General features: G+C 34.9%; 1 protein-coding gene across 1 annotated transcript; it reads left to right on the top strand.

Moving 5' to 3' along the window:
• The first annotated feature begins 18,127 nt into the window (after positions 1 to 18,127).
• On the top strand, positions 18,128 to 21,270 carry LOC123709856 (early boundary activity protein 2-like). The gene is made up of 6 exons (XM_045661439.1): positions 18,128 to 18,343; positions 19,195 to 19,278; positions 19,560 to 20,045; positions 20,245 to 20,357; positions 20,654 to 20,797; positions 21,073 to 21,270. The coding sequence occupies exons 1-6, from the start codon at positions 18,251 to 18,253 to the stop codon at positions 21,215 to 21,217; spliced, it is 1,065 nt and encodes a 354-aa protein (XP_045517395.1). The 5' UTR covers positions 18,128 to 18,250; the 3' UTR covers positions 21,218 to 21,270.
• The last annotated feature ends 968 nt before the right edge of the window (positions 21,271 to 22,238 follow it).

Below are 22,238 nucleotides of genomic sequence, written 5' to 3'. Positions count from 1 at the left end.
TTTGTTAATGTATATATCCTTTCTTAATATTTTAAAGTCTATTTTTCTAATATTTTAATTACATTTGGAGTATTTTCCTCTGGTAGTGTTATATTTTTTTTAGGACATTTTGTGTAGTTTGTTTGCTCAATCGTTCTTTCATACTGATTATAATTACGTCCGCTCGTATCGCTGCGCGATTTTTGTGTGAGTTAATTTCTGAGTGCTTTTTAATTTTTAATTATTGAATCTTAGAATGGACTACCAAGTATGATTGGTGTTCGTTTTGTCACATTTTCGTTTAATAGATTTTTAGATTCACATTTTGGGCATTTTTTTTTCCCGGTACGCTATGAATGACTAGCCATCTTCTTTGTAATTTGACACGTCCGCCAACGTATGAACTTTTATTGACTCCTCCGCTTGCGAATTCTTATTATTATTTTCGAAACTTAACTATGTTGTCATATTGGGCATTAATGGTAATTATGCAGACCTCTTTATCAATCCCGGAATTTTAATTATCTGGACTTGTAACCGGGTACCTGGCTATGAAAACTGTATATATCTAAGTAAGGGCACAGAATGCTGTGTATCATGTTTTGTCGGAGATTGAGATTGTTTTAGCATTTATTGAAATTTTTGCACTTCTTCCCAGCGTTTATATACTATTGGGTCATACTTTTCAATTGTATGTGCCTCAAGTGTGCCTCCTGCTTTTAAAAATCATTTAAATTAGTTTCTTCTTTGATATCATTCCAAACTTCGGCAAAATGCGCAGAAAATAATTATTAAAATATTACATCTGTATTGTGTCTTTGCCATTCAACTAATTTAGAGTCCCATTCACGATTGAAGGACTTGAATACCGCCACAGGGCTTGTAGGAGTTGGGATGTGTGGGGTGGTAGTTTTAAAATTGTGATATTGTTTTTTAATAGCTAATTTAACCACTTGGGGTCAACATGTCCATCGTAAACAAGTAGAACTCTTCTTTGGTTTCTATTAATATCTTCGTATTCAACCAACTTTAAGAAGTTAGCAGCATAAGACAGCTCAAAATCATATTTATTCTCAGTTTCAGCCATCTACAAATCCCACACAAATTTTCCTTTAAATATAATTAAGGGATTAATTTTCTTCGCACTTGCATTAACGGCCGTTAAAACAGTTATATTTTGTTTGCCTGAGCCATGTGTTGTTCGAGAAGATGGGGCTCCCTTCATTCCAACTACTTTTGTCTTTGAAGGGTCTAAGCACACTGATATTTCGTCCAAGTTCTATAAAAAATGAGGGTTGTGCTCTAAATTCAATTTATTTAATGTTGTAGTATTCTATAATAAACGGGTCATTTTATAGAAATTAATGAACCAATCTGGGCCTGGAACATTATTATTTAATCAAACATAGCATTCCACAAGAAAAAATACTTCTTTTCTAGACAGCCCGAAGCCTAATTTTAAGTCTATTTGCTAATCTCATTTCGATTTCATGAAGTAAGATAGGAGGGCGGCCTTATTGATATACTTTTACCGCCAGTTGTAAAGCGTAGCAATTGGTATTTTAAATTTTTTGCTGCTACAAATAATGTCAACTCCTTTCTTTTTACTTTTTCTATGGCTTCGGGCACATCGTCTTGAGCATACACATTTCTTTTTTTCTCTCACTCTAATCAGAATCAGCAGGTATTGTATTATTATTAATTTGGCTACGTAGCATCTTACTCTCATCGGCACACTTTGTCGTGATGCTTTTTCTGCAAGCACGATTTTTATCTGGAAAACAAACTTAGATAAAGTATTTCAGGCATAGTCTGGCCCTCCATCATCAACAGGTACGGGATAGGGAAAAAACCCTTTGGATATCCCCCAACTACCTTTAGAGTTTTCGTTTGGTCCTCCGCGGAACAAAACTTCTGGTTTCAGGCGTCCTTCTTCGTCCCGCATATTTTCCTTGAAATTGCTTAGAGTAGCTAGGTTATTGCAGGCCAGTATGTAAAGCGTAAGTAGAAGCTGACAGAGAGGAATGTTTGCCATTATAATCGCCACGTATGTAGGCCCTGGGTACGTAATTGCTCCAGCACGGCCCCTATCATATCGGTTTACACTCACAATTAATTTGTGCCTCGTAGCAATCACCCAATCATGATCAAGCTATGAAACACGATATACAACATGCATCAAGAAAGGACCTTGTTAATTTGCCGCTGTCAAGCCTATAAGTACCCGGGAATTATCGTCTTGCGACAGGAACAAAACACTTGGTTTGGCCCTACAATAACAACTGGCAACTGACAAGCTGAGCCCGGCGTTCGTCGCGGCGCGCGGGAATTTCGTTCGTTGCCTGGCGAGTCAGTTGAGTGACTGACGCCGCTTTACACATTATCGAAATCCCTTTCAAGCCGGCTCCTAAAAACAATAATTATGTAAATTAATATACATACGAAGAAGAGGTGCAGGTCCTTTTGCGATCGCAGACAGTTTGAAATTAGCTTAAATACGTCGTTGGGTAATAGGTCTTCTTTTGAATGGTCACCTGACCTGATTTCATTTGATTTCCAGCGTCTCCTAGTTCCTTTCTTTACATGTACTTGACATTTAATATTATTCCATGCTAGCCTAGAGCCAACAGTTTTAGAAATGTATTTCTATATTACGGAACAATCAACATTAAACATTATAAAATATTTGATATAGATTTTTATAAAACTGAATATTTTTACCTGTAATCAGAATAAAATGTTGAATGATTTCCTTTCGAGGATTGCCATTAATTATTCCTATTTTGGCTACGTTGCATCTTGCTCTCATCGGCACATTTTGTCGTGATGCTTTTCCTGAAACAAGAATAGTAGTCTTTTAAATTAATTATGAAGGATCTGGAAAACAAACTTAGATAAAGTATTTTATTTTCCCTTTTCGAGATAACTAGACAATATTATAAATCCTAAAACTCTTCCATTTGCAATGATTTTACCAGGCTAATAGTCCTAATTTCACCACCGATATGCTGCTGTATTCCTTGTCATTTCTAAGGCCTTCTATACAGTTCGGCACGCAAGCCTCTTGGGCAAGCTCTCATCATTTGGTCTACTGGATGACCTCTGCAAATGGATAGCAGATTTCTTGAGGTGCTTGTCGATGGCTGCTCTTCTGATCTGGTGGCTGTAAATGCCGTTGTACCAAGGATTTGTTCTTTCTGCGACTCTCTTCCTGATAAATATCAACCACATGCTGAAATCAAATATTTTCGGCTATTCTGATGACGGAAGTATCATTGAAAGATATCTGCCTAACGCTAGAGCGTCGTTGAACGTCTAAATTGGACCTTAAAGGAGGTTTCTTATTGAGGCGATGCAAATCTAGTCCAATTTAACACAAATAAAATATACAATATATATAAATACTGTCGCCTTTCAGTTGCCTGCTTTCCAGTCTTTTATAGATTACAATCCGAAGAATGCTCCGTGGAACTACACAATCTGGTCCCTTTGTCGCCTTTTAAACAATGCTCATCTAAAAGCTCGCTGGAGTTTCACCCCTTCGTTGTCGACATCTCCCGTCTTCCCTACGCAGTATGATATGGGTTTATTCAATCGGCGGTTGAACAGGTATCTCCTGGAGAACGTGTCCCCATTAGTCCACATCTCGCTTAACTTTAGCTTAACTTAACGAAATGTAAAAAGATAAAGACATACAATACAGATAAGCATATTTAATGAAGTTTTGCATTTATGTGTTTATATGGAACACATTAAATTTATTATGCAAGCAGGCTGACATGACATTACTGGGGATTTTTTGGTTGGGTTTTTCTGATACAGCGTAGCGTATACAATTAAGAAATATCACTTGCTATATTTTACCGGAGGGGCGTAAAACTGTTCTACACAGAAGGTGAAAATGTAATGTGTTTCTACACTAAATTAGATTGCACAAAACTTACTGCCGAGAGAAAACAGAACTCAACAACTTTCTAGTTGCGATGGTATAGGAAGAGCCAGCTAGATTTTCCAACAACTTTGCTGGTACTATTGCCTTTTCCATTCCGATTTGTACCTAAAATATATTTTATTCTAAATAATATTGCCTTAATTTAATTTATTTTATAAACATATTTATTGGTATTAGTAGCCATCAATTATTGAAAATCGTAATCTTTTACCATTTGTTCGCCATTTCCGGAAACAATTTTTTGGCTGTCGGAAGTTCCCTTACGTCTTTTATTTGAAGGTACGCCAAAGTCAAAGTCCGATATTTCCTAATAGAAAATTGATTTGAATGATTATTAATTGTTACATTGCTAGTTATCATTATCATATTCCTAGTACAACTATTTCCATTTGCGTAATAATTAGACTCAAAGTAGTGTGTAAATTATGTTATATTAGGTCCTTACATATGAAATTGTCGTTTTGTATGGGAGGAACAAAATGTCGAATATTTTTAAATATAATATATTTAATTAATCAAAGTATGAACCATTGTTTTCTAGGCACTTTTGCCATCTCGTAGGTAGTTCATTTATCCCTTTACTAAAAAACCAGTCGGACGGGAATCAATAAAATATGTGAAGGCGATTTGGACTGCTCCATCAGAGTTAAGTTGCCCAAATTTCTAAAAAAATGGTAATCTGTTGGAGCAAGGTCCGGGGAGTACGGAGGATGTCTTAGATATTCCAATTGAAGCTCTTCTAATTTGGTAGCCGTCTGTTGTGCAGTGTGTGGTCTAGCGTTGTCGTGAAGTAGCAGTTGCGTGGAGCGATTGACCAGCCTAGGTTGTTTAGCCGCTAACTTTTCCATCATGGTTTGCTATTGCTATACAAAAAACATCAGCCGTAATAGTCTGGCCAGATTTGAGAAAACTGCAATGAACAATACCCGCACTAGTCCACCAAACGCTTACAAGTAACTTTTTTGGGGTTAATTTTCGTTTGGGGCAGTAATTGGGCTGGCTGGCCAGAATCCAGCCATTGCGCTTAGCGCTTCCGATTATTTCAATCGCCAAGTTTTTAATACAAATTGTTTGAACTGGAGCAAATCAATCCCAAGGATTAGGATCATTTAGGTATTCGTCACATTTATAAACGGCTTTATTAATTAATTTGCTTTTAACAAGGGCTTTATTAAGTGACAGTTCTCTAATTTCGCTTGGGAGTTTGTTGTAAAAACGAATACAATTTACATATAAGGAGTGGTTTATCTTCCGGAGCCTGGTTGGTCGCACACTCAAATTAGTTCTATTACGCGTATTATACTGGTGAAAGTCACCATTTGTTTTAAAATCGTTTAAGTTTTTTTGTACATACAACAAGGCTTCAAGAATATATTGACCAGATAATGTCATAATATTTAGTTCCTTAAATCTATTCCGTACCGACTCCCTCGGGAAAACACAACAAATACCCCGAACAGCCCGCTTCTGCAACACAAATATGGATTGAACCTCTGCACCAGCACCCCACAGTAGAATACCGTACGACATAATGCTGTGAAAGTAGCTATGGTACACAATTTTAGCCGTATCCTTATCAGTAAGCTGTCGGATTTTCTTTACTGCGTATGCTGCAGAGCTCAGCCTATTCGAAAGAGTTTCTATTTGTGGGCCCCACTGGAGATTACTATCTATTGTTATGCCTAGGAAAACTGTTTTGTCAACAAAGTTTAGTTCACTGTCCTTAACTTTCAGGTTACCAATATCTCGCTTTACGTTATTAGTGGTAAATCTAATACATTTGTTTTATTCTCATTAAGCAGTAAGTTATTCACATTAAACCAGTTAACTATACGAGAGATGGAATTGTTTACATCGTTCAATAATATGTTTTTCCTATTCACTTTAAATAAAAGTGAAGTTTCATCTGCAAACAATACCATCTCATGAACTTCGTTGACAAAGAATGGGAGGTCGTTTATGTAAATCATAAATAAGAAAGGCCCGAGAATCGAGCCTTGGGGGACGCCGATTGACACCTGCGAACCCGGAGAGGTGACTCCATTGATATGCACTTTTTGGATCCTTCCATTTAAATATGAATTCATCAGGCTGGAAGCTTTGCCATCAACGCCATAGTGTTGAAGCTTCCCAACTAGTATATCTGGATGAAGACAGTCAAAGGCCTTTGACAGGTCACAAAAGACGCCGACTCCATCATATGATTCTTCCCAGGCGTTAAATATGTCCGAAATCAACTTCACACCGGCATCGATTGTAGAGCGACCCTTAGTAAAACAATACTGTTTATTATGTAGGAGTTTATTTTTATTAAAATGTAAAGAAAGTTGGTCTAGCATTATCTTTTCAAAAACTGCTCAACGCGGGGAGCACTGAAACAGGTCTGAAGTTCCAGGAAAGACTCCACAATCGATACATCTGTTAAAAATAATACAAAATTCAGAGCTTATTACATCAATAACGGAATTTAAAATGACTGTTGACATACCCCAAATATCTTTACTTTTTTTTTTAATTAATAAGCTTAAAGGTTTTGACGATATCATTACAAGTTATATGTTTAAAATGAAATTTAATATTACATTTAGGTACACATTTTTCTAGTAATGGCATCGCAGCAGCAGGTGAAGAATCCATGGACTTGGTCGTACTGTAAATATTTATTAGTAAATTATTTAACTATTTCGCGCATGCATACCGTTTGAAATATTATAGAAATCCGTCTTTTGTTTTTCACAGGTAGAAAGATCAAAAGTATTACAGTAGGTACCATTGTCTAGATTCTCGCAATATTCCTAATTTGTTACTTCTTAAAAGGGAAATATAAATAAGATGCTTGTACAGGTAGTATTATATAATAACCTATAGTAACAATCATATTTTTAATAACAATAGTTCGGTACTGCTAGTCGAATCATAATTCAAGGTTCTGGAACCCGTCCGAATATTGCCGACTTCCGTTTGCTTATACGTTAAGTTATTTCTGAAACCAAACCAAAAAGCTATTTGTCATATTATTGTAATGATTACATTCATATTTTTTTCCTATGGTGTTTAATGGTGTACATATATAGTCTAAACTAATAAGTTTCGATATAAGCTTAGGCAGGGCCACCACACATTTTACAATAATCTTTAAAGATTCAGGTGTTTTCCTGAATGGCATCGATTATAAGTAATAAGATAGTAACGCTGCATCACGTAGTAAGACAAGGAGGTTTCAGTTATCTCTACTTGTTCAATCTGTACATTAGTGGACTGACCGTTCCTTGATTCAATTAAGAAGTGTAGATATCATCTAACCATTGTCTTAATCTTTTGCTAAAAAGTAAAGTAACTATTTGCTTTTTATTTAAATGTAATGGAATTCAGTTCCAGTTGTATAATATTCTAATTGTATTGTAATTTATGACTAACAAATAACTAGAATTTTATGTATTTTTATCAAAGGAGCCGAAACAGTAAATCTTTTATGTATTTTAAATAGATTCAGTGTAGGTTTTGATAATAATATAACAAATACTTATCACCACACACAGCTTTTAGGAATATTTCAACAATGTCATTGGAAAAAAAATCAAATTTTGTCTTCTCTTACTGATAAACAAACAATTTTTTATTATTATGTATTAATGTTTTTGTTTGTTGACAAAATAGAAGCAACTGTTTGCATTGAGTCTCTCAGTATCAGTAATGCAGGGTGCTATTCAGTGTAACCTCTTCATTGTGATGGTATATGTGATCTACTTAAACCATTCTTCAACTATGCTGGTACCATTGTCTTTCCCATTACAATTTGTAGTTTTTTTTTTTTTTAATAGGACTACCTTAATTCTGTTTTTCTATTAACAAATTGATTTATATTAGTAGCTTTTTATTATAGCCTTTGTTAATAACTCTTGCATTCGTAATATGTTATCATCTTATCCCTATTCTTGATAGTTGAGCTATATCCGAAAATTATTTTTTTGGTCGTTGAAAGTTCCCTTATATTTAAAGCTTCAAAGTCTGGTATTTCTTGAAAAAATTGAAACTGGTTAACTGTCACATTGATAAGATTTTTTTTCATATTGCTAATACAACTATTTCCATTTGCGTATTAATTAGACTCAAAGCAGTGTCTGCATAATAGGTTGTTATAGGTACCTTCTTGACATGTTCACAATAGGTGTCGTAAGTCTTCCTAACTTGACTTTACAAATAATAATGCATGTACTATGACATAATTCAATAGAATAATAGCTGATATACTATGAGTTAAAATTCGTGCGTCTAAGTACAGACTAATGAAGTCCTTATGCGATCGCACTTTGCAGAAAGTTTGCAAATAGATTTAAATCGGGTCATTAGGTAATCGGTTGGTGTCTCTTCCCGTACTGACGCCCGACGTAGAGATTGATACCATTTCTTTTTCAGGTACCTGTAAATTGATTCTGTTTTTGATGAATGTTGCTTAAAAATTGGCAACAATAATATATGTTATTATTGAAAAAAAAGGAGTTTGAATCGAAGTTTGTTGGTTATGATTTATGAATCATTCTTTTGTCTTTCCATTGTCGAGTTGCGATCTAAAATTCATAATATCATCATAAGCCTTTAATTAATTCATTCTGAATCCACGAAGATTACGCAACTATTATTTTCGTAGTTAGGGTGAGTGAGATGAGCAGAGTTGTGTTTAACCTCTTGTAGAACAATAAATATTAATCTGTACTAATAATATCAATGACATATTGTTAAATTGGTTCAAAAACAGAGATAATAAGTAAATATAAAAACAAAGATGCGACTACAAAATAGGGTAAAAATGAAAACGTGACGAATGTTTTTTTTTTCTAAAATCGTTAAAATTAATGTGAGACAAAATTGTCCCAACATAATGTTAACATTCTTTTTTGTTGGAAACTGCACAGCATATGGTATTTCAATTAATCCTCATGCACGTAGATCTATATTCTCTAAATCTTCGTATCATTCTTTCAATTACTTTTCTATATATTGTTACAATCAGAGTCATCGCTTTCAATAGTCACAACTCCCATTTCGCTAGCCGAACTTTCTGTGTCTGAAAACAATATTTTTATTTTCTTTTGTATGACCTTACTTGCTCATTTTGTCTTATTGTCTTCTTTTTTATTTTCCTTTTGTTAATGTATATATCCTTTCTTAATATTTTAAAGTCTATTTTTCTAATATTTTAATTACATTTGGAGTATTTTCCTCTGGTAGTGTTATATTTTTTTTAGGACATTTTGTGTAGTTTGTTTGCTCAATCGTTCTTTCATACTGATTATAATTACGTCCGCTCGTATCGCTGCGCGATTTTTGTGTGAGTTAATTTCTGAGTGCTTTTTAATTTTTAATTATTGAATCTTAGAATGGACTACCAAGTATGATTGGTGTTCGTTTTGTCACATTTTCGTTTAATAGATTTTTAGATTCACATTTTGGGCAATTTTTTTTCCCGGTACGCTATGAATGACTAGCCATCTTCTTTGTAATTTGACACGTCCGCCAACGTATGAACTTTTATTGACTCCTCCGCTTGCGAATTCTTATTATTATTTTCGAAACTTAACTATGTTGTCATATTGGGCATTAATGGTAATTATGCAGACCTCTTTATCAATCCCGGAATTTTAATTATCTGGACTTGTAACCGGGTACCTGGCTATGAAAACTGTATATATCTAAGTAAGGGCACAGAATGCTGTGTATCATGTTTTGTCGGAGATTGAGATTGTTTTAGCATTTATTGAAATTTTTGCACTTCTTCCCAGCGTTTATATACTATTGGGTCATACTTTTCAATTGTATGTGCCTCAAGTGTGCCTCCTGCTTTTAAAAATCATTTAAATTAGTTTCTTCTTTGATATCATTCCAAACTTCGGCAAAATGCGCAGAAAATAATTATTAAAATATTACATCTGTATTGTGTCTTTGCCATTCAACTAATTTAGAGTCCCATTCACGATTGAAGGACTTGAATACCGCCACAGGGCTTGTAGGAGTTGGGATGTGTGGGGTGGTAGTTTTAAAATTGTGATATTGTTTTTTAATAGCTAATTTAACCACTTGGGGTCAACATGTCCATCGTAAACAAGTAGAACTCTTCTTTGGTTTCTATTAATATCTTCGTATTCAACCAACTTTAAGAAGTTAGCAGCATAAGACAGCTCAAAATCATATTTATTCTCAGTTTCAGCCATCTACAAATCCCACACAAATTTTCCTTTAAATATAATTAAGGGATTAATTTTCTTCGCACTTGCATTAACAGCCGTTAAAACAGTTTTATTTTGTTTGCCTGAGCCATGTGTTGTTCTAGAAGATGGGGCTCCCTTCTTTCCAACTACTTTTGTCTTTGAAGGGTCTAAGCACACTGATATTTCGTCCAAGTTCTATAAAAAATGAGGGTTGTGCTCTAAATTCAATTTATTTAATGTTGTAGTATTCTATAATAAACGGGTCATTTTATAGAAATTAGTGAACCAATCTGGGCCTGGAACATTATTATTTAATCAAACATAGCATTCCACAAGAAAAATTACTTCTTTTCTAGACAGCCCGAAGCCTAATTTTAAGTCTATTTGCTAATCTCATTTCGATTTCATGAAGTAAGATAGGAGGGCGGCCTTATTGATATACTTTTACCGCCAGTTGTAAAGCGTAGCAATTGGTATTTTAAATTTTTTGCTGCTACAAATAATGTCAACTCCTTTCTTTTTACTTTTTCTATGGCTTCGGGCACATCGTCTTGAGCATACACATTTCTTTTTTTCTCTCACTCTAATCAGAGTCAGCAGGTATTGTATTATTATTAATTTGGCTACGTAGCATCTTACTCTCATCGGCACACTTTGTCGTGATGCTTTTTCTGCAAGCACGATTTTTATCTGGAGAACAAACTTAGATAAAGTATTTCAGGCATAGTCTGGCCCTCCATCATCAACAGGTACGGGATAGGGAAAAAACCCTTTGGATATCCCCCAACTACCTTTAGAGTTTTCGTTTGGTCCTCCGCGGAACAAAACTTCTGGTTTCAGGCGTCCTTCTTCGTCCCGCATATTTTCCTTGAAATTGCTTAGAGTAGCTAGGTTATTGCGGGCCAGTATGTAAAGCGTAAGTAGAAGCTGACAGAGAGGAATGTTTGCCATTATAATCGCCACGTATGTAGGCCCTGGGTACGTAATTGCTCCAGCACGGCCCCTATCATATCGGTTTACACTCACAATTAATTTGTGCCTCGTAGCAATCACCCAATCATGATCAAGCTATGAAACACGATATACAACATGCATCAAGAAAGGACCTTGTTAATTTGTCGCTGTCAAGCCTATAGGTACCCGGGAATTATCGTCTTGCGACAGGAACAAAACACTTGGTTTGGCCCTACAATAACAACTGGCAACTGACAAGCCGAGCCCGGCGTTCGTCGCGGCGCGCGGGAATTTCGTTCCTTGCCTGGCGAGTCAGTTGAGTGACTGACGCCGCTTTACACATTGTCGAAATCCCTTTCAAGCCTCACGTGATTTATGGCCGGCTCCTAAAACCAATAATTATGTGAATTAATATATATTCGAAGAAGAGGTACAGGTCCTTTTGCGATCGCAAACAGTTTGAAATTAGCTTAAATAGGTCTTTAGGTAAAAGGTCTTCTGAATGGTCACCTGACCTCATTTCATTTCCAGCGTCTCCTAGTTCCTTTCTTTACATGTACTTGACATTTAATATTATTCCATGCTAGCCTACAGACGACAGTTTTAGAAATGTATTTCCATATTACGTAACAATCAACATTAAATATTATAAAATATTTGATATAGATTTTTATAAAACTGAATATTTTTACCTGTAATCAGAATAAAATGTTGAATGATTTCCTTTCGAGGATTGCCATTAATTATTCCTATTTTGGCTACGTTGCATCTTGCTCTCATCGGCACATTTTGTCGTGATGCTTTTCCTGAAACAAGAATAGTAGTCTTTTAAATTAATTATGAAGGATCTGGAAAACAAACTTAGATAAAGCATTTTATTTTTATGTCCCTTTTCGAGATGACTAGACAATATTATAACTCCTAAAACTCTTCCATTTATAATGATTATACAGTTCGGCACGCAAGCCTCTTGGGCAAGCTCTCATCATTTGGTCTACTCGATGACCTCTGCAAAAGGATTGCAGACTTCTGCTTCTTCTTCTTGAGGTGCTTGTCGATGGCTGCTCTTCTGATCTGGTGGCTGTAAATGCCGTTGTACCAAGGATTAGATCTTTCTGCGACTCTCTTCCTGATAAATATCAACCACATGCTGAAATCAAATATTTACGGCTATGCTGATGACGGAAGTATCATTGAAAGATATCTGTCCAACGCTAGAGCGTCGTTGAACGTCTAAATTGGACCTTAAAGGAGGTTTCTTATGGAGGCGATGCAAACCTAGTCCAATTTAACACAAATAAAATCCAGGCGTGTCTAATGAGTTGCTAAAACTCGTCTAATCTTGACTCTCTTGACCGTCGCCTTTCGGTTACCTGCTTTCCAGACTTTATAGTTTGTAATCCGAAGAATGCTGGAACTACACAATCCGGTTCCTTTGTCTCCTTTCAAACAATGCTCATCTAGAAGCTCGCTGGAGTTTCACCCCTTCGTTGTCGATATCCCCGTCTTCCCTACGCAGTATGATATGGGTTTATTCAATCCGGTTGAACAGGTATCTCCTGGAAAACGTGCCCCCATTAGTCTACATCTCGCTTAACTTTAGGTTAATAACGAAATGTAAAAAGATAAAGACATACAATACAGATAAGCAATATTTAATGAAGTTTTGCATTTATGTGTTTATATGGAACACATTAAATTTATTATGCAAGCAGGCTGACATGACATTACTGGGGATTTTTTGGTTGGGTTTTCTGATACAGCGTAGCGTATACAATTAAGAAATATCACTTGCTATATTTTACCGGAGGGGCGTAAAACTGTTCTACACAGAAGGTGAAAATGTAATGTGTTTCTACACTACATTAGATTGCACAAAACTTACTGCCGTGAGAAAACAGAACTCAACAACTTTCTAGTTGCGATGGTATAGGAAGAGCCAGCTAGATTTTCCAACAACTTTGCTGGTACTATTGCCTTTTCCATTCCGATTTGTACCTAAAATATATTTTATTCTAAATAAGACTGCCTTAATTTAATTTATTTTATAAACATATTTATTGGTATTAGTAGCCATCAATTATTGAAAATCGTAATCTTTTACCATTTGTTCGCCATTTCCGGAAACAATTTTTTGGCTGTCGGAAGTTCCCTTACGTCTTTTATTTGAAGGTACGTCAAAGTCAAAGTCCGATGTTTCCTGATAGAAAATTGATTTGAATGATGATTAATTGTTACATTGCTAGTTATCATTATCATATTCCTAGTACAACTATTTCCATTTGCGTAATAATTAGACTCAAAGTAGTGTGTAAATTATGTTATATTAGGTCCTTACATATGAAATTGTCGTTTTGTATGGGAGGAACAAAATGTCGAATATTTTAAATATAATATATTTAATTAATCAAAGTATGAACCATTGTTTTCTAGGCACTTTTGCCATCTCGTAGGTAGTTCATTTATCCCTTTACTAAAAAACCAGTCGGACGGGAATCAATAAAATATGTGAAGGCGATTTGGACTGCTCCATCAGAGTTAAGTTGCCCAAATTTCTAAAAAAATGGTAATCTGTTGGAGCAAGGTCCGGGGAGTACGGAGGATGTCTTAGATATTCCAATTGAAGCTCTTCTAATTTGGTAGCCGTCTGTTGTGCAGTGTGTGGTCTAGCGTTGTCGTGAAGTAGCAGTTGCGTGGAGCGATTGACCAGCCTAGGGTTGTTTAGCCGCTAACTTTTCCATCATGGTTTGCTATTGCTATACAAAAAACATCAGCCGTAATAGTCTGGCCAGATTTGAGAAAACTGCAATGAACAATACCCGCACTAGTCCACCAAACGCTTACAAGTAACTTTTTGGGGTTAATTTTCGTTTGGGGCAGTAATTGGGCTGGCTGGCCAGAATCCAGCCATTGCGCTTAGGCGCTTCCGATTATTTCAATCGCCAAGTTTTTAATACAAATTGTTTGAACTGGAAGCAAATCAATCCCAAGGATTAGGATCATTTAGGTATTAGTCACATTTATAAACGGCTTTATTAATTAATTTGCTTTTAACAAGGGCTTTATTAAGTGACAGTTCTCTAATTTCGCTTGGGAGTTTGTTGTAAAAACGAATACAATTTACATATAAGGAGTGGTTTATCTTCCGGAGCCTGGTTGGTCGCACACTCAAATTAGTTCTATTACGCGTATTATACTGGTGAAAGTCACCATTTGTTTTAAAATCGTTTAAGTTTTTTTTGTACATACAACAAGGCTTCAAGAATATATTGACCAGATAATGTCATAATATTTAGTTCCTTAAATCTATTCCGTACCGACTCCCTCGGGAAAACACAACAAATACCCCGACAGCCCGCTTCTGCAACACAAATATGGATTGAACCTCTGCACCAGCACCCCACAGTAGAATACCGTACGACATAATGCTGTGAAAGTAGCTATGGTACACAATTTTAGCCGTATCCTTATCAGTAAGCTGTCGGATTTTCTTTACTGCGTATGCTGCAGAGCTCAGGCTATTCGAAAGAGTTTCTATTTGTGGGCCCCACTGGAGATTACTATCTATTGTTATGCCTAGGAAAACTGTTTTGTCAACAAAGTTTAGTTCACTGTCCTTAACTTTCAGGTTACCAATATCTCGCTTTACGTTATTAGTGGTAAATCTAATACATTTGTTTTATTCTCATTAAGCAGTAAGTTTATTCACATTAAACCAGTTAACTATACGAGAGATGGAATTGTTTACATCGTTCAATAATATGTTTTTCCTATTCACTTTAATAAAAGTGAAGTTTCATCTGCAAACAATACCATCTCATGAACTCGTTGACAAAGAATGGGAGGTCGTTTATGTAAATCATAAATAAGAAAGGCCCGAGAATCGAGCCTTGGGGGACGCCGATTGACACCTGCGAACCCGGAGAGGTGACTCCATTGATATGCACTTTTTGGATCCTTCCATTTAAATATGAATTCATCAGGCTGGAAGCTTTGCCATCAACGCCATAGTGTTGAAGCTTCCCAACTAGTATATCTGGATGAAGACAGTCAAAGGCCTTTGACAGGTCACAAAAGACGCCGACTCCATCATATGATTCTTCCCAGGCGTTAAATATGTCCGAAATCAACTTCACACCGGCATCGATTGTAGAGCGACCCTTAGTAAAACAATACTGTTTATTATGTAGGAGTTTATTTTTATTAAAATGTAAAGAAAAGTTGGTCTAGCATTATCTTTCAAAAACTGCTCAACGCGGGGAGCACTGAAACAGGTCTGAAGTTCCAGGAAAGACTCCACAATCGATACATCTGTTAAAAATAATACAAAATTCAGAGCTTATTACATCAATAACGGAATTTAAAATGACTGTTGACATACCCCAAATATCTTTACTTTTTTTTTTTAATTAATAAGCTTAAAGGTTTTGACGATATCATTACAAGTTATATGTTTAAAATGAAATTTAATATTACATTTAGGTACACATTTTTCTAGTAATGGCATCGCAGCAGCAGGTGAAGAATCCATGGACTTGGTCGTACTGTAAATATTTATTAGTAAATTATTTAACTATTTCGCGCATGCATACCGTTTGAAATATTATAGAAATCCGTCTTTTGTTTTTTCACAGGTAGAAAGATCAAAAGTATTACAGTAGGTACCATTGTCTAGATTCTCGCAATATTCCTAATTTGTTACTTCTTAAAAGGGAAAATATAAATAAGATGCTTGTACAGGTAGTATTATATAATAACCCATAGTAACAATCATATTTTTAATAACAATATTTCGGTACTGCTAGTCGAATCATAATTCAAGGTTCTGGAACCCGTCCGAATATTGCCGACTGCCGTTTGCTTATACGTTAAGTTATTTCTGAAACCAAACCAATAAGTTATTTGTCATATTACTGTAATGATTACATTCATAATTTTTTTCCCTATGGTGTTTAATGTTGTACATATATAGTCTAAACTAATTAGTTTCGATATAAGCTTAGGCAGGGGCCACCACACATTTTACAATAATCTTTAAAGATTCAGGTGTTTTCCTGAATGGCATCGATTATAAGTAATAAGATAGTAACGCTGCATCACGTAGTAAGACAAGGAGGTTTCAAGTATATCTCTACTTGTTCAATCTGTACATTAGTGGACTGACCGTTCCTTGATTCAATTAAGAAGTGTAGATATCATCTAAACCATTGTCTTAATCTTTTGCTAAAAAGTAAAGTAACTATTTGCTTTTTATTTAAATGTAATGGAATTCAGTTCCAGTTGTATAATATTCTAATTGTATTGTAATTTATGACTAACAAATAACTAGAATTTTATGTATTTTTATCAAAGGAGCCGAAACAGTAAATCTTTTATGTATTTTAAATAGATTCAGTGTAGGTTTTGATAATAATATAACAAATACTTATCACCACACACAGCTTTTAGGAATATTTCAACAATGTCATTGGAAAAAAAATCAAATTTTGTCTTCTCTTACTGATAAACAAACAATTTTTTATTATTATTGTATTAATGTTTTTGTTTGTTGACAAAATAGAAGCAACTGTTTGCATTGAGTCTCTCAGTATCAGTAATGCAGGGTGCTATTCAGTGTAACCTCTTCATTGTGATGGTATATGTGATCTACTTAAACCATTCTTCAACTATGCTGGTACCATTGTCTTTCCATTACAATTGTAGTTTTTTTTTTTTTAATAGGACTACCTTAATTCTGTTTTTCTATTAACAAATTGATTTATATTAGTAGCTTTTTATTATAGCCTTTGTTAATAACTCTTGCATTCGTAATATGTTATCATCTTATCCCTATTCTTGATAGTTGAGCTATATCCGAAAATTATTTTTTTGGTCGTTGAAAGTTCCCTTATATTTAAAGCTTCAAAGTCTGGTATTTCTTGAAAAATTGAAACTGGTTAACTGTCACATTGATAAGATTTTTTTTCATATTGCTAATACAACTATTTCCATTTGCGTATTAATTAGACTCAAAGCAGTGTCTGCATAATAGGTTGTTATAGGTACCTTCTTGACATGTTCACAATAGGTGTCGTAAGTCTTCCTAACTTGACTTTACAAATAATAATGCATGTACTATGACATAATTCAATAGAATAATAGCTGATATACTATGAGTTAAAATTCGTGCGTCTAAGTACAGACTAATGAAGTCCTTATGCGATCGCACTTTGCAGAAAGTTTGCAAATAGATTTAAATCGGGTCATTAGGTAATCGGTTGGTGTCTCTTCCCGTACTGACGCCCGACGTAGAGATTGATACCATTTCTTTTTCAGGTACCTGTAAATTGATTCTGTTTTTGATGAATGTTGCTTAAAAATTGGCAACAATAATATATGTTATTATTGAAAAAAAAGGAGTTTGAATCGAAGTTTGTTGGTTATGATTTATGAATCATTCTTTTGTCTTTCCATTGTCGAGTTGCGATCTAAAATTCATAATATCATCATAAGCCTTTAATTAATTCATTCTGAAATCCACGAAGATTACGCAACTATTATTTTCGTAGTTAGGGTGAGTGAGATGAGCAGAGTTGTGTTTAACCTCTTGTAGAACAATAGCTATAATGAATACTTTTCGTTACTAATGTAATTATTATTTATTACTTCTCCTAATTTGCAATACTTTACCGAAAAAAATATAAAATTTACTACATACTAATAATACCGTTATATTGATTCATTTGTTCTTATTATAATCACTTATGCAACTGTTCTCTTGTTCAGGGCCTTTAGTTAAGATGCCTTATCTACCTATGCCTACACTACTGTGTACTATGTAGAAAGTCGAAAACTAAATTTGTATGAAAATTTGTCGACACGAACTGTCATTTTCATTCAAATTAAGTTCTCTGCATTCTTCATACATTACTGTTGTCTTGACTAAGCCCCTTCAATAAATATTTCGATAGTAAAACCTGCCATAAAGTTATTTTGTTCATAAACGCGTTTATAAACGTGTTTTTTTTATTAAATAGGAATAATTTGACACCGTAAATAAACAGCTGTTACGCTAATTTAATTACTTTATCGTTACATATTATGTTGAATAGTATACTTACTCCATGTTTGAAATGCTTTTGTGTATAATTTTTCAGATACTAAGCGTCATTTAAAGGAAATGAAAGTAATGTTAGAACGGCAAGATAATCAAGTGAAGAGCGTGCTATCACTATGTATGAATACAATCAAAGAAATGAAGACTAGGACAATGGTATGTTGATGATTAAAAATGATGTATTCATTTAATTATCATCATATAATATTTTATATGAAGGAAGTCAAGTAGCAAGATTTAGAGTCTCAACTCGTTTAGAGTAGACTTAATTCAAAGTATGACTCCCGTTTGCCAAACTTATTGAATTGAAAAAAATGTAACAACGCTCTGTAGCTACGTTTGCAAAACGTTTGTAGGAGTATACACTAACCTACCTTGAAAGTATACTGGCAAACAAATTGAATTGTCGCAACTCATGAAACGTCAATTCAAATAGGTACCTACCTCGCCATTGTTCTCTTCTGACAAACCGGTTCATAAAGTTGGCTATTATCAAAATAATTCTCAAAATAAACTGTTATAACATTGGTTTAATGCTTATCCTTCAAACACTGGCACCCTGCTCCTTGTGTACGTTAGCCCCGTCTCACCTCCCTCGGATAAGCAAAAAAGCTGGGGCAGCCGCATAGCAGGTGGAAAATAATAAACGGCTCAAATATAAGAGTCATTCCTCCAACTTCGATTCTGTTCCATTTAGAGTAGAAACGCTAATTAAAGATTTAAGTTGGCGTCTGGTAGACAGTACCTGTGACCCCAGAGCTGGTGCTCACCTCGCTCAACGAATAAGACGTATGCAATACAGGGAGGAAATGCTGCCAGCGTCAAACTAGATTAAACTTTTTAAATTTATTTAAATTTTCTTTTTTTTTTTAATTTCTAAGTAGGTTGAGAAAATATTGAATACTGTATATTTGATTGTTATGTTTTTTAATAAACGATTTTACATTAGAACTAGATATTATTACCACTATAAGAAATAAGCTTATTTGAATTATTTATTATTTCAGTTTCCGCCTCAACTTAACCAAAGTGGTCACGTATTGCAAGAAAGAAATGAAATTGATAGCAGTGATAGTGAAACAGATCAAGAGGTTCGTATCTAAATGCTTTATTTATAGTTATTACTACTTTGTAAATATCTAATACTCCGCGAAGTTCAGTCGCTGGTTAACTACCTATCCTATCAAAAATCGTATTGTAGTATAATATCATTTCTATTTCTCTGACTAGGCTGTACCACCTAATCTCTGGGCTCGATTCCGTTCAAAGATGAGTTTACGTAGAAGTATTCTTGACCAGAAGATACTTAAAGCGTTAACAATATATAAATTAAATAGTATTTTTTTATTAATGTTTTAACAATTTTTTTAAGGTGAATCCAGAATTAAATTTCACCCAATCATCCATAAAGATTAATCAGGCTAATCATCCGGAATTTATGAACAACCAATTGATTCGTAAACTTTATGAAAGGACATTAAACCGTCGATCAATGGCAAGCAGTACACCTATACCTCAAAAGATCGCCGAACCTAAACTAACCTTTGACCAGGCAACCCAAACCGAAGCAGTTTTACCAACACCGGAAAAAATCACCGAACTAGAAGCCTTAGTACACACTCTACATAGACAATTCTTGAATTTAACTTCTAATCTAGAAAACATTCAAGCACAATCTGCCCTTTCTGAGGATTACTCTGAAGTTGAAAATGGTGAGATAAGAGAAGCAAATGAAACCCATAGTTCGACTAGTGGAAATCAAGACATCAATATCAAGGGTCTAATGGTTCGAAGGGCATCTGCCCAGACAACGAATACAACCGTGGAGGTTGCTGCATCGCATAGTGTTGATAAAATGGTAAGTACAAGAAAACCTAATATTTTGTATAAATTACTTAGAAAAAATACACATAAAAAAATCGCAGCTCGGATGAAACTACTTATTTCACCCAGCGTTAGAAGGATAGGAAGGTTGGTATGAGGTCGACAGCCACACTCATGTGGCCATTAAAGCGGAAAAAATGTACGATAATGTTCTAATGTTAGGAAATTTGCAGGTTGGTATCGGAAGTGGAAATGTAATGGTACCAGCCCGAATTTTGGATGAAATAGATTGGACTTCGTACTCATCCGCAACGCGGCAATTATTGCAAGCTGTATTTCCAAGAAGGTAAAATTATGCTAATTTTGAAGATTACATATTATCTAGACGCAATATGGGCGGGCACTTTAATTCACCTCCTTTTTATAGTCTTTTTAAAGTAGTTTAGTGCCCACATTTGCCCTCATGTAATGCCTCATGCCCGAAGGTAACGCCTGAGGGCAAATGTGGGCAATTTTAAAATCAAGTAAAAATTTACATTGTTTTTTTTTAAGGCTGGATAAATTATTTTGTCATAAGATGTTGACGTACTTTATTGACTGAAGGTGTTGTGGACAGTTTTAATCCATTTACGTTCTTTATAGAGTACTAGCAACCCACTCGTTGACTGGCAAACAGTCACCTGCATTTGCCGATAAACCAGCGAAGAAATGTTTAGACCCAGCTGTGGTAGATGACATCGTCAACACGGTTTCTGAAAGATGCGGTGTTCCAAAGGGCGTTATTAGGTATTTATTATATTAATATAATCAAATTGTTATTTTTTTGCTGGCAATTATTATTATCAAATGATTTCGCATTTTTAAATATTTACGACGTTTTATTGTTACGTTTCTTCTTAACCTGAATCGATTTATATGCATAATAGTATAGTGATAAAATCGCCCATCGAAAAGAGGCTTGTTACCTATCAGCCAAATTTTCACCAATACATTAAAATATATGTCTTTTTAATCAAAAATAATTAAACTGGGTAATAAATTATTTTATTTTTTTATTTTAGGGGTTGCATCACAACCAAATGTACCGACGAAGCAAAACTTTATCGCAATCGTCAAATGTTCAAAAAGATACGCCAACAACAGCACCAAGAGAACAATCCACCGTGCCCAGCCTCATCTAATGAGGCTCCCAACGTTAGGGAGTAAAACATCCCTATTCAATTTTAAAATTTATAATAAATTCACGTAATGAGTGTAAATGGTATTTTATTTATTATTTTATCTATTAAGAGTAATTCTAGTAGTTTAAAACGAATTAATAACAATTAATTGTAAATGTAAACTCTTTTTGCTTATTAAAATGAATATAATATTTTACATTCTAATTCATTGATTAGAGTAGGTAATATAGTCAACAAAAACATAATCTAAGAAATTTTCAACAAAAGCAAAATTCGTTGACCTCTCTTGAATATACAGGGTGGGCTACGGAGGCTTACGAATTTAAAAAGCTATAGCGTTGAAACGGCGAATGGAAGCGAAGCGCGGGAGCTGGGGCTCTGTAGCTGGATCTCGGAAATTTAGTCGTGATGGAGCACTTGACGGGTGAACAGGATGCGTTCTGTGTACAAAATTATGACAAAAATGCCGATTCGTGCGTTATTGTTCGACGTTTATTTCCCTCTCACTATGGATTGCATAACTTAAATCAGTGTCCGAGTGAAAGTTTGATTAGGGCGTGGGTCAGAAAGTTCGAGGCTATCGGTTCGATCAAGTACAAAACGGTCAGAGGAAACCATAAACGTACTACGCAATCCTGGGTAATCAACTCGCAAGCGATCATCTGAGCTCTCTGTACCAAGAACGACTTTGCGCCGAATTTTAAAGAATGATTTACAATTGCACCCCTATAAAGTTCAACTAGTACAAGATTTGAAGCCGAATGATCACATTTTATGAAGTGATTTCGTCGTTAGAGCGTTTTCGAAGCTTCAACAATATTCTTTTTTCAGACGAAGCCCATTTCCATTTAAATGGGCACACACAAACAAAATAGTCCTTATTCGACTTAGACAATCCACGTTACAAACACCAAAAGCCTTTGATGAAACTTAAAAGTTTGGGCCGCTATTTCAGCACAGTGAATCATCGGACCCTTCTCCTTTGTAGACCAGCAATTCTGTGACAGTAACTTCTGAGCAATATATAGCCATGTTAGGCAATTTCT

The sequence above is a fragment of the Pieris brassicae genome, chromosome 1 (assembly GCF_905147105.1).
Source record: "Pieris brassicae chromosome 1, ilPieBrab1.1, whole genome shotgun sequence".
In the NCBI taxonomy this organism is placed as follows: domain Eukaryota; kingdom Metazoa; phylum Arthropoda; class Insecta; order Lepidoptera; family Pieridae; genus Pieris; species Pieris brassicae.
Note: the sequence above shows the minus strand (reverse complement) of the source record. Positions and strands in the feature narration are given on the sequence as shown.